Here is a 13,481-nt window from a genome sequence, read left to right on the forward strand (position 1 = left end):
AGTGATATTATTGGTAGGTTTGTTTTATTTTAAAAGTAACACGTACTGGGGCACCTGGGTCGTTCAGTCAGTTAAGCGGCTGACTCGTGATTTCATCTCAGGTCGTAATCTCACGGTTCATGAGATCAAGCCCCACGTAGGGCTCTGCCCTGGCAGCATGGAGCCTGCTTGGGATTCTCTCTCTGTTCCTCCCCAGCTTTTGCACTCTTTCTCTCTCAAAACAAATAAATAAACATTAAAAAGACTAAAAGCAACATGCTTATTTTAGAGAAATTGGAAAAATAACTAAAAATTATAAAGGAAAAAATATAAATCTCTGCCATCCCACAAGTCAGAGATAAATATTCACTAGTATTATTTGATTGTATTTTCTTATATACACACACACATTGGGATTATGGTTTGTGTATAATTTTGTGGCTTGTTTATGAATTTGTCATGAAAAGTTTCAAGCATATTTTGAAACAAATATTTAGAGATGAAAACAGTATGATGAACTCTCATATATGTATCACCTTGTTTAATACCAAAATTTTGCTACTCTTCCTCCATCTATCTCTCCTTTTCTTTTTCTTTGCTGTAATACTTTAAGAGAAATCTCAAACATCATGTTATTTTTACCCTGATTGAGTTCAGTATTTATCTCTGTGTATACAGATATTCTCCTACTAACGATGCTATTCTTATTCCTAATGAGGTTCACAATAATCCTCCAGTACCTAAAACTGGTTCAAATAGCGGTTTACCTTATTAGTCTGCTTTTTGTACTTGACATTTTTGGGAAATGGTTAATCTCCCAAGTAATAGTTTTACTATTCTGAAAAGTTAAAGACTTAAAATATCTTTTCGAGTAACTTTCTTGGATAGTCTTCCTTTATTTCTACTTGTCGAATAGCCTGTTTACCTGACTCATCGTCCTGGGAGTGCTGACAGTTTAGATGGAAAGTTCTGGCAGGTGCTGTGCCTCGCCTGCACCTGTGCCGTCCTCCTTGTTTCGGGCGCGTGCCCAAGTCAGAGTGTGTGAGAGGAACTAGTCCAAGCCGGAAGTTATCCAGGAAGCGTTTGACCTATTTCAGGCTGCTGTACACCCTGCTCTTTGTTTCTTATAAATGTTATCAGGAAAAGTTCTCAGGCCGTTGGGCCTACGACACCTGACTCTCCAAGGAGAGAGATGTCCTCCAGCCCTGGAAACTGTTCAGGCTTGATTTTCTTTTTTTTAAACCTCTGATTTGGTCTGTAATAGGTCCCCTCTGTGGGAAAGTCATTAAATGCCCTGCAATAGAAGGATGGAAAGATGATATAGGGCTGTACTTTCTCCTTTTTTTCCTATATTTCTGCAGAAGAAGTTTGGGGATAGAAGCTCATAATTTCCTAATCGTCACATGGGTTAAGTACATTAATAATTAACATTTTTCCGATAGGTGCAGCGGTGCCCACGTAAAATTTTTGCTGTGACAAAAACAGTTGGAAATCAGGTATTCTTGCCACGTAACTAAACAGCTTACCTAATTTTATTGGCCCGCTTAATTTCAAGCAGTATTTTATCTGTCATTGTAAGACAGATACTAATTTATGTGTTACACACTTAAAAAAATTTTTTTTAACGTTTATTTATTATTGAGAGTCAGAGAGAGACAGAGCATGAGCAGGGGAGGGGCAGAGAGATGAGGAGACACAGAATCAGAAGCAGGCTCCAGGCTCTGAGCCGTCAGCACGGAGCCTGACGTGGGGCTCGAACTCACGAACCATGAGATCATGCCCTGAGCCGAAGTTGGATGCTTAACCGACTGAGCCACCCAGGCGCCCCATACACACTTTTTAAATTTTTTTTTTTTTTCAACGTTTATTTATTTTCGGGACAGAGAGAGACAGAGCATGAACGGGGGAGGGGCAGACAGAGAGGGAGACACAGAATCGGAAACAGGCTCCAGGCTCCGAGCCATCAGCCCAGAGCCCGACGCGGGGCTCGAACTCACGGACCGCGAGATCATGCCCTGAGCCGAAGTTGGATGCTTAACCGACTGAGCCACCCAGGCGCCCCATACACGCTTTTTAAACATTGCACTTTTATTGCAGTGACGCAGCTGAGGTGGAGGAGGGCTTCAGCCAGCGAACGCACTGTCTGATACTGCTCTCAGCATCTGTAGCTGCGTTTGGTTCTTGAAATGCAGCTGGTCTACGGGCTTCTTTCTGTCCTCACGTTTTTCTCTGCTCATCAGTGAGATGCATAAGCAGGAAGAGGTTAAGGCAGAAACCTGTTTATTGTAAATACGTGTGGATTGTGTTGTAACTCATTGGAATAGCTGTGGTCCCACGGAGATGAGACTTGAACGTGGATCCACCCACAGTCGTACACCCCGCGGGCATAATCTCAGTGCTGCTCTTCGGTCACAGTGATGGGATGGGTGATCAGGTCTGCAGACGGGAAAAAGATTGAAGAAAGCATGGCAGGCTGGGGCTTAGGAAGCATGTATTTGAATAAAGAAGGAGGCCATTGTGAGCTGCTGGGTAGAGAGCTGTAAAACTGAAAACTTTGGAGAACTGGAATGAAGCAGTGCTTCGGGGAACTCATCCAGGGAAGAGAAAAGTATAGACCGTGATACTGTGATAACTGGTTAGAGCCTCTGGAAAGCACTGGTTGGTGTTGGGTGGTCATCAGGTGACCTGAGCTGGGACATGGGGCTGGGACTTGGGGCTGGGACTTGGGGCTGGCTCCGGGAGCAGTCTCTTAATTCATGGGCAAGGTGGCTGAGGGAGATAATCGACCTTGGGACTGAAGATAAAAGAAAGACATCAGAAAGGAGGACTAGAGCCACATTAACAATGAAACAACTTAAAACACATGTGCTCCGTGAAGAAAATAAATACGACAAAGAGAACAAAGGCCTCTGTGTCCACAATATTTATCTGGGACTTTTTTTGAAGATGTTTAGAAATATTTCTGATTCTGACACCTTTGGAGGTATGTGAGGGTTCCGACAGACCAAAGTTATTTATCTGCATTTCTGAAATGGTGCAAAGCCTGGTTTGCAGCAAAACCAAACTTGAACAGACATGAAACTTTTTTTTTTTCAACATTTATTTTTGAGAGACAGAGACAGAGTGTGAGCAGGGGTGGGGCAGAGAGAAATGGAGACACAGAATCTGAAGCAGGCCCTGGGCTCTGAGCTGTCAGCGCAGAGCCCGATGCAGAGCTTGAACCCACGAACCGTGAAATCATGACGTGAGCCAAAGTCGGACGCTTAACTGACTGAGCCACCCAGACACCCCGAACAGACACAAAACTATTGATGAACTTTATTTATCCCACTTAATGGGATTACAGGGTCCAGTCTCAGATTTGCTGGAGGTAACATAGAATGCTGTGTATGTACTGTATTTCATTTTCTACAGTTTGAAGAGTTCTGCCTTCTGAAGCAGATCTTTTTTTTTTTTAATAAAGTTTTGTTTTTTTTTTTTTGTTTTTTTTTTTTTGAGAGAGAGCATGCACACATGTGTCAGAGAGAGAGGGAGAGAAAGAGAATCCCAAGCAGGCTCCAGTGCAGAGCCTGATGCGGGGCTCAAACCCTTGAAACGTGGGATCATGATCTGAGCTGAAGTCAAGAGTCAGCAGATCTGACCCACGGAATTAGGTGTAAGGGATTATGGCCCTGTATTTCATTAAAATAATGCTTTTTGGGTCAGTGACAGCAGAATGAAATTTCGTCCCTAGAAACCGTGGTTTCTTTGATAGCTCAGGGAATAACCAAATGTAAAACCGTTTTCAAACCTGCCTTGTGTTGTCCCTGCTCCCTTCAGAATGCTTCACTTCATCTCAGTCTTTGTTACATTGGGGGCTGTGGTGCTTGCTTCAGGGGGACACAGATGTGGGATGCTGTTAGAGATGTCAGTGTTTGGCAAATTTTGGAGAATGTGGGGCTCGACCCTGCGGTTTTTCCTTGTGGGGTGGTAGGTAAGAGAGATTAAAAAAAAAAAAAAAAGTAGCACTTCTCATGAATTCAGTGGAAAAGAGAAGGGCGAGAAAGAGATAGGAAGGGAAGTTTACACCCTAAAAATTACGGCGCTGTAATGTATCTATCTGTTCAGTGTTTGGGTGTGAAGAGAGAGGCTGGGGGCAGTGTAGTGCGTGGCGAATAGGCCTGGGGTGAGGTTCCAAGCCTTATTCAGCTTTCCTAGTGTTGTGACCTTGGGCAAGACCTTTAATTTTTCTGAGCCTGTTATCTCTGACGTGGGGGAAATTAGACCTACCTCTTCGATTACGGTTACTAGTTAGGGTCTCATGTTACTCCAGATCTTATTATCAGACTCTGATAGGGTACAATGAAATGCCATGGAGAGTATAAAAAGACAGTTCTGGGGGCGCCTGGGTGGCTTAGTCGGCCCCTCCGACTTTGGTTCAGGTCATGATCTCCAGGTTCGTGAGTTGGAGCCCCACATCTGGCTCTGTGCTGACAGCTTGGAGCCTGCTTCAGATTCTGTGTCTCCCTCTCTCTCTGCCCCTCCCCTGTTTGTGCTCTGTCTCCGTCTTTCTCAAAAGTAAACATTAAAAAAAAAAAAAAAAGTTCTGTCTCTGGGCAAGGAAGCAAGAGAGAAAATTAGGTCTTGGGTAGCTGAGGTTAGCTTCACATCAGAAGTGAAAATTATGGGGATATCCAATGTCCTTTTAAGTTTTTTGATAGCTGGATAGTTGCTGTATCCTATCCTTAGGTTATACGTATTTCCTACTGAAGATAGTTTGTAGAATTAGGACTGGGGAAAGTTTGGATTTTACAGTGGATTTGTTTAGAATATTTCTTTACGTTCTTGATATACTAGCATATTAGCTTTCGGAAGGCCTCATTAATACATCAAAAACGTAAAGACAAAGTTGGTGAATCAGACAAACCTGCGTCACTAGGGATATAAAAATAATGATGCTGGCTACCACTGCTCTCTCTGGGCCGGTGTGCAGTTCTGGGTAGTGACAAGCTTCGTGCACAGGTCTGAGGATTTTAAGGCAAGTGTGAGATTCAGAAAACAAGAACAAAACCCATCAACCATTGCTTTATCTCCTCTGGCATTTTCCGGCTTTTCTCGCTTCCCAGAGACCCAGCTTCTGTGTTGCCTCTCCCCACGAGCTCCTTTGCCTTGTGATGCTGACCTGGTCTGGGCTTCGCATAATGAGATGGCTCTTAGAAACCACAGAGGGCAAGATTTTGTTTTTGGTTTTTTTGTTTTAAATTCAAACCGAGAGCCTCTGTGGTTAGTAACATTTACAGTTTTATGTGTTTGCATTTGGATCTTAAATCCATCTTGAATTACTTTAATTCAGAGAATAATATTCTTATCCAGGTGTTATGTTTGGTTCTTACCTACTGCTGAGTATTCAGCTGATGAAGACTGACAGGCTTGCAGGCAACAGAGCTAAATCATCAACAGAAAGACTCTGAGTTTCACATTCTTGTGAGCTGGTGTGGATGGCCCTTAAAAATCCTCCAACACGGGTGCATCTTAATCCATTCTGTTAATGAATAATTACATACAATCAAATGCACTAGTTTTAGGAGCTTTTGCCGTATTTATACACTCATGTAACCTCCACCCCAGTCAAGATATAGAACATTTTCATCACCCCCCAGAGCCTCCTGCTGCCTTTTTGCAGCCAGATCCTCTAAGCTTTTTCAGTTGAGTTAGGTTGCAAACCCAGGTGTCCTGCCTTCTTCACCACCATACTGCCTTGCTTTCCTGTGCGTTTCTTTTCTGTACATTTACTGGAGGTTGGTGTGTCTGGTAAGTTTGCATGCTCATTGATGAGTTAATTGTTTATTACTGATCGATTTATAGGGCTGGAGGTAATTTAGTACCATCATCATTTATCCTGAAGCCTGGGTATCTTCTTTCATCCTTTTTCTTGACTTGCCACATCGAATAAGCGGTCAGGTACTTGTAAGACCTTCTGTTGGGCTTTGCCTTGTGATGTTACTGGGAAAAAAGTTTTTAACTCATTAAAGCATATTATTCATTATTTGGTGTCTGGTTGAGTTCTATAATTAAAAAAAAAAATTTTTTTTATGTATATTTATTTTTGAGAGAGACAGAGTGTGAGTGGGGGAGGGGCAGAGAAGAGGGAGACGCGGAATCCGAAGCAGGCTCCAGGCTCTGAGCTGTCAGCACAGAGCCCGACGCGGAGCTCGAACTCATGAACTGTGAGATCATGACCTGAGCCACCCAGGTGCCCCCTGAGTTATACAATTTTTTAATAGTAAAAATGTTTTCATTACTAAGATAGCTATAGTCATTGATGATTATTTCTTGTTCTTTTTGCCTTAGGCAAATAGGGTGATTCTTTGCTGCTACTTTTTATATGAGAAATCCTAAATGCTGAATTATGGAGGTTTTGTGATACAAGTGTTTTCTTTTCCAGGACTTTTCCAGATTTCTCAGAACAAAGTGGCAGTTCTCCTTCTAGCTGGCGGGCAGGGGACGAGACTTGGTGTTGCATATCCCAAGGGAATGTATGATGTTGGTTTGCCGTCTCACAAGACGCTTTTTCAGATTCAGGCGGAGCGTATCCTGAAGCTTCAACAGTTAGCTGAAAAATACCATGGCAGCAAATGTATCATTCCATGGTAAGATATGCCTCATTAAGGGAGAGTGTGTGAACATATATCGGTCTATGGTATTCAAAATACATGTAGACTTTATTCATAAGCAGACATGTTTCCTGTTACTAATGGTTTTCCCAGGAGCTGTAATTTACTGTCTAAAAGTAATCTGTAGTATAACTAGATAGATGATCACTGTAGCCTTAATGCACAGCATATATTCATCTCCGACTTTTACATCCCTACCTGAGTACCTCTGGGGACTCATTGGGTTTTCTCAGTGTAGAAAAAGAAACTTGATACTGATTGGTAGTTTGACTATAAATTTCTTTAAAGAAATTTTTTTAATTTATTTTGTGTGTGTGAGAGAGAGCAAGAGAGAGTGAGCACGAGCAAGGGAGGGGCAGAGAGAGAGGGAGACACAGAATCGGAAGCAGGCTCCAGGCTCTGAGCCGGCAGCACAGAGCCCGATGCGGGGCTCGAACCCACGAACCGTAAGATCATGACCTGGCCCAAAGTCAGATGCTTAAATGACTGAGCCACCCAGGTGCCCCGCTATGTATAAATTTCTAATTGAAAATCCGTTTCCCTCTGAAATTTGAAGGTCTTGCTCTGTTGTTTCCATCATTGTTGTTGACAGGTCCATTGCCATTCTGTTTCCCGGTCTCTCCCTGCACACACCCCCCGGCCAGCATCTAAGGTCTCTTCTTATCTATGGCATCTGAAATTTCATGATGATGTGATACGAGTCTATTTTTAGTCGCTGCTCTGGGCACTCCAGGAGTTCTCACAGTCTAGAAACCCCTATCCTTAAGTACCAGGCTATCTCGCTCTCCCCACAGCCCACCCTTCCCACACAACACCAGCTGAAAGCCCCACTGATTTCTCTGCTGGGGGCCACGCTGGATCCCCAGGGCCTGCTGGCAAGCTGTGCTCTAGGGCTCACCCTGGCCAGTGTCGGTGTCCTGAGCACCAAGAGACTATGGGAAATTCTGCTCTGCTTTGTAAAAGTTTTTGATTTGGCTCTTAAATCTCTTTCCCAGAGCAGCTTTGGAAATACATTTTGAGGGGGAAACCAGCTGTGTGTTTGAGATCCCTCAAGTCCCTGATCTTGTTATTTTAGCCCCATGTGACCCGACCAAAGCTCTGTTGGTTTCTCTCTCCTTCCGCCTGGTCCAAGCTGGAGTTCCTACCACTAGCCTGTATCCCAAGTCGGCAAATACCCCCAGGAAAAGGCAGCAGCTGCGTATCCTTAGCCCCTCTTGGAAAGATTCTCACTGTCTGGAATTTTAGTTCCCATCCATGTTGCTTCTGTAGCTCTGTGATGCCTTTAAAAATAGGCTGTTGGTAAATTTCCCAGCTTTGCTAGCTCTTCTCAAGATGAGTATTGGCCATAAACTGTTTATTTCATCTTGATTCCTTCGGGGGGTTTTGCGGGACGTCTGTGTTCTGAGTGGCCGGTATTCTGTTTAAGGCCCTGGTTCCCGCCATCATGTTGGATTTTCTTCCCTCTTCTTCCTCACAGCTCAGGATCTCTGTACTTTTCTGCTGCAGAGTGATTTAGCCACCTCTTTGTAGTCAAAGTTCAAAATACCCAGGATAATTTGTTAAGTAGACAGATACCTAGTATGGTGGGAAATTATACCATTTTCTTTATTGATTCAACAGATACTGCATACCTCCTTCTAGGTACTGGGGATAGATCAGCAACCAAAACGGACAAAAATCCCTCCTCATATGTATGTGGTTTACATTCTAGTAAGGGCAGGAGCTACTATAGTCACTAATTGTGGTTTTAGATAGGGTTTTTTTCTCCTTTGCCATACTAGTGGGGGTTGGATTTTTGTGAAAACAGAGAGTATAATTACACTTTTATGATTTTAAATGGAGGGTGAGCAGAGCCCAGATTACATTTCAAAACTTTAGTAAAAAGAACCAAAAGAGATCATTACACTGTATTACATTTACCCTTTTCTCCCTATTTATTTACAATAGGAGTTTTAAATTTAGAATACACCTTTCACAGTTCTAAAATGTTTATTTAAACCAGTTACAGGCTCTCTGTTGCAGGAGGTACGTGTCATATTGTCACATAGACGTATTTTACATGTAAAGGTTGATGAAATTACTGGAAGAAATTCCCCATGGGTAGCCGCTAATGCTCCCTTATCCAGGAAGAGGATGAAGGAGGTCAGAACAAAGAGGCAGTGTGCTCAGTGATTTTTTTTTTTTTTTTTTTTTAGCTTAGAAAATAGACAAGATTGAATTGTGCCCTGATTCACATGACCCTATGGCTTAGAAGGTCTACTTTTCTCTTGAAAGGTATATAATGACCAGTGGCAGAACAATGGAATCTACAAAGGAATTCTTCACCAAGCACAAGTACTTTGGTTTGAAAAAAGAGAATGTAATCTTTTTTCAGCAGGGAATGCTCCCTGCTATGAGTTTTGATGGGAAGATTATTTTGGAAGACAAGAACAAGGTTTCTATGGCTCCAGGTTTGTAAGCATGCTTACTTAAGGGTGACTAGAAATGGTAGTAACATAAGTCCTTCCATTTGGTTTTCTTCTTTTAAACAAATTTTTTAAAACGTGTATTCATTTTTGAGAGAGAGAGAGTGCGCGCGCATGTGAGCATGAGTGGGGGAGGGGCAGAGAGAGAGGGAGACACAGAATCCGAAGCAGGCTCCAGGTTCTGAGCTGTCAACACAGAGCCCGATGTGGGGCTCGAACCCATGGACCATGAAATCATGACCTGAGCTGAAGTCGGATGCTTAACCGACTGAGCCACCCAGGCACCCCAGTGATTTGGATTTAAAAAATCAATGTTTAATTCATATTTAAAATTGTATCCCCATTTGGTAATGATTTAAAAAAACTGAAAATACCAGCGGGTGACATGGTACACTTTCACAGTGTGAACGTCTGCCCGCGAGAGCAACTTGGGCAGTGTGTGGGGTACTCGGTGTCTTTACCCAGTAAGTTTTACATCAGCAGAGTTTGTGGCTACATTACTTCTCATAGTGAAAGATTGGGAACCGTTTGCTGTTTCATAAATAAGAGGTTAAATTGTAGTTTATCGATAGTAATGGTTCTCAAACTGTCCTAAAACAACTGTGGAGACCTAAATGACACAGAGAAGTAGTTTCAGGTTAACTTTCGATGGGAAGCGTGACGCTGCACGCCCAGTATGGCTGGGCCACCGCTCTGAGCACCTGCAGGTGGCGTGTGCCCGCTGCAGCCTGCTAGAGGATCCTAGACCCGTCGGCACGCTGCCAGTGTAGACACATGTAGCGACCCTGACTGTGATCCCCACTAGAAAAATAACCGTGTGGACAGATTCATATCTATGTGAATCTTTGCTTGGAGGAAAGGCTGAAAGGGGACAAATAATAGTGTTAACGGTGGTAGTCTCCAGTTATAGGCTTTTGTGTCATCTTAATGCTTTCTTTCCTTCTTAATTATGGAACACTTTATTTTTAGCTTTATTTTTGTGAAGTCCAATTAAAAAAAATTTTTTTTTAATGTTTATTTATTTTTGAGAGAGAGAGAAAGAGCAGGGGAGGGGCAGAGAGAGAGGGAGACATAGAATCCAGAGCAGGCTCCAGGCTCTGAGTGGTCAGCACAGAGCCTGACGCGGGGCTCGAACCCACAAACCACGAGATCACGACCTGAGCCGAAGTTGGACGCTTAACTGACTGAACCACCCAGGTGCCCCAAAGTTGTCCGTTTTTCAAGCTGAGGCTGCGAGTGTTGATGGAAGAAGTACATTAAAGCAGCACTAAAAATAGATGTGAAAGAAGAGGCTTTTACCTATATTTATTTTAAATCTGACCTTCATATTAACCTGGTTTCCTAATGAGTTATTTGGTATAATATGCTCATGTATTTTTATTTTTGAGATGGGGGAAATTGTCAGTGATGGCGCTGTAAACACAGAGCTAACTTGAATCGTACAAATATTAGCAACGCTTGAAATGTTATGAAATAATCATTACTTGATAAATAATTTTATATTTCCCAATGTATTATGGGCTAAATGGTTAAAAGGGCTGAGTTAAAAAGAGCAGTATGGTCTTTGGGTTGCCTGGCCCTGCATTAATGTTATTCTCTCAGTTCTGCTAAATTACTTTCACAGTCATGTAGTCTAATATTTTGACACCCCCATTCTTCCTTATGGATACTTACTTTTCTTGACACTGTGATGTAAAACTGCTTTTCAGAGCTCTTCACCCCAGTTTGACAGCATTAACCCAGCTAACAGTTTGGGGGTACCTTCTGAATGGGTTTTGGTGTGCTACTAATGGGCTCTTTTATTTCCCAGATGGGAATGGTGGTCTTTATCGGGCGCTTGCAGCCCAGAATATCGTGGAGGACATGGAACAGAGAGGCATTTGGAGCATTCACGTCTACTGTGTTGACAACATCCTAGTGAAAGTGGCAGACCCCCGGTTCATTGGCTTCTGCATCCAGAAAGGAGCAGATTGTGGTGCAAAGGTAACACCTTTCCTAACCGTAGCAAGGCTCGAGGTGGATTTGCTCTGTCAGAATGTATATTCCAGGACTCAAACTAGAATTATTAGGGTGATTGGAATATTTTCTCTCTCTCCAGTAACTAAATTATCCCCCACCTACTTTTTCTCTTAAATTGGCAGCTTTTGATTCTAGAAATAATGTTCTGTGCTTGTGTGTGGATGATTTGTTAAGTACTGGGAAAGTGAATGATCATCACTAGGCCTGGGATGGATTCGTTAATATCAAGCTGTGTTTGGGGCGCCTGGGTGGCTCAGTCAGTTAAGTGTCCAACTTCGGCTCAGGTCATGATCTTGCACTTCGTGGGTTTGAGCCCCGTGTCGGGCTCTGTGCTGCCAGCTCAGAGCTTGGAGCCTGCTTCTGATTCTTTGTCTCCTTCTCTCTCTGCCCCTCCCCTACTTGTACCTTCTCTCTCTCTCTCTCTCTCTCTCTCTCTCTCTCTCTCTTTCTCTCAGAAATAAACATTAAAAAAAGTTAAAAAAATATCAAGTTGTATTTGATCAGATTAACCTACTTTCTTCCAGTGACAAAGTTGCTGGAGTAGGAGGAAGGGAAGTATGGTGGGAATAGCAGATGTAGATTTCAGCAAGGCATTTGACAAGCTACCTCGTGGTAATCTTATGATTAAGATGGAAATGTGCAGAGAAGGGCAATGAAGGAGATTGTTAACTGCTTGACAGCCATCAACATAACACACTAATATTAAGATAGACGGGGTGGGTGGGAAAAAGCGGGGAGGTCTGTATCGCCATGTGACAAGACTGGTCTTGCCATTTGCTTTTCAACATTGTTTTAGTTGCACAGATGATGATATAGGAGGCATGCCTATGTGGCAGTGAACAAAACGTGTCGTGTTTCTAGGAAAAAATAGAGAACATGAAAACACTGCGAAAGATTTAAAAATATTAATACCAATACTTGTTTTCTGGAAATCTGTAAAAGTATCAGTTCTCACCAAATTAAAGTATAACACAATTTTGGTCAAAGTCCCAGTGAGACTATTTGGGGGACACTTAACAAAATGATCGTAAACTTTAGAAAAAACATGTAAATATGGCCAGGAAAATGCTGAGAGAAGGTGAGAAGGAGGCAGGAGGGTTGGAGACAGTCTACCAGGTATTAAAATGGGTTGTACATAAAAAAAAGAGTCCTGAAACCAGAGTAGAATGACGGATTGATGGAACAGAATAGAGCAGTCAGAAATCAATCCATGTACACGTAAGAACGCTGTATGTAAACACATGGCATTTCAGATCGGTGGGGGAAACGAATGAGATAACTGGCTGAAAATAAAGTAAAATCTCATCCTCAAAGCTCATACCAAAATCAGTTTCAAATGGATTACAAAGTTAAATATAAAAAAAACCCATAAAAATGTTAGAAGAAAAAAATACTGACATGAAGGGAAGACCTTTCTGCCAAAAGCAAAAGCTATATAATACAGGCTTCTGACACAAACAGATTAGACTAGATATAAATTTGAAATATTTGGATTTAAAAAGCATACCATAAAAAGCATATCTTAGCCTTGGTTTGAGATATTTTCTATTATAAAGATGTCATTTCTCTTAAAATTAATCTGTAAATCTAATGCAAAGCCATAAAAGCTGAAGTTTTAAATTTACCAGTGCGGGTTTAGAGAAATTAAGCTGGTAGACCCCAGTAAGACTCTTCTAGACTCTGAAAATAGAAAGTTGGTTCTGTTATTTAAGACCTCTCTCTGTTTTAATACTGTATGAGTATCTGCACTGTATTGTAAATGGTTATTAAATTATAATAGGAACAGGGCATTTTAAGTAGCTGAGCCTTAAAAAACAAAACAAACAAAAAAAAAAACTAGACTGTATTTCTGACTTTGCTCCGCTTGGTGTCACTCTTCCTTCTAAAACAGAAACTTTAATTTTGCTGCTCTGGGCTTCAGGTCAATTTAAATTCTATACAATCCGAGTGGTGAACCTGGAAAGAACCTCAGAGATCATCTCATCAGCCCCTTTGATCTCAGAAACGAGCACTCTGAGGCCCAGTTCTAAGTGAGCTCCAGGCTCAAGGTCATTCATCCCCATTCACAGAAACAGGATTAGAATTCACATTCCCCAACTCCTAGTTGTAGTATACTATCACATTATAAAACCAAACTCTTTGGAGTGATTACGTTTTTGCCGACAGCTTAAAAACCTTGAAATTAGATGTACTACTATTTGTGAGTATACTGGTCACACAGAGATACAGGTGTAACCTGTCCCTCTTCACCACCACCTGTGGGTTCTCCAGGACTCTCAGTCCTCCTGCTTAGTTCTGTGTCTGGAACATAATGCAGAAGTCACTCAGTGAGTGACTACGTAGTCAGATGGACTACTCCGTTGTC

General features: G+C 42.2%; 1 protein-coding gene across 5 annotated transcripts in view; it reads left to right on the top strand.

Annotated features, from left to right (window-relative positions):
- The window catches only part of UAP1 (UDP-N-acetylglucosamine pyrophosphorylase 1), a 53,881-nt gene that overhangs the window by 12,444 nt on the left and 27,956 nt on the right, over positions 1-13,481 (top strand). For all 5 annotated transcript variants that reach the window (XM_047076507.1, XM_047076508.1, XM_047076511.1 and 2 more), the window contains exons 3-5: positions 6,404-6,608; positions 8,907-9,082; positions 10,908-11,080. In XM_047076507.1, the coding sequence (XP_046932463.1) occupies positions 6,404-6,608; positions 8,907-9,082; positions 10,908-11,080 (554 nt within the window). The remainder of the gene's footprint in view (positions 1-6,403; positions 6,609-8,906; positions 9,083-10,907; positions 11,081-13,481) is intronic.

Source organism: Lynx rufus, unplaced genomic scaffold (assembly GCF_022079265.1).
Source record: "Lynx rufus isolate CCGP_SWC_20201006 ecotype Redwood Valley unplaced genomic scaffold, mLynRuf1.p SCAF_15, whole genome shotgun sequence".
Taxonomy (NCBI): Eukaryota; Metazoa; Chordata; class Mammalia; order Carnivora; family Felidae; genus Lynx; species Lynx rufus.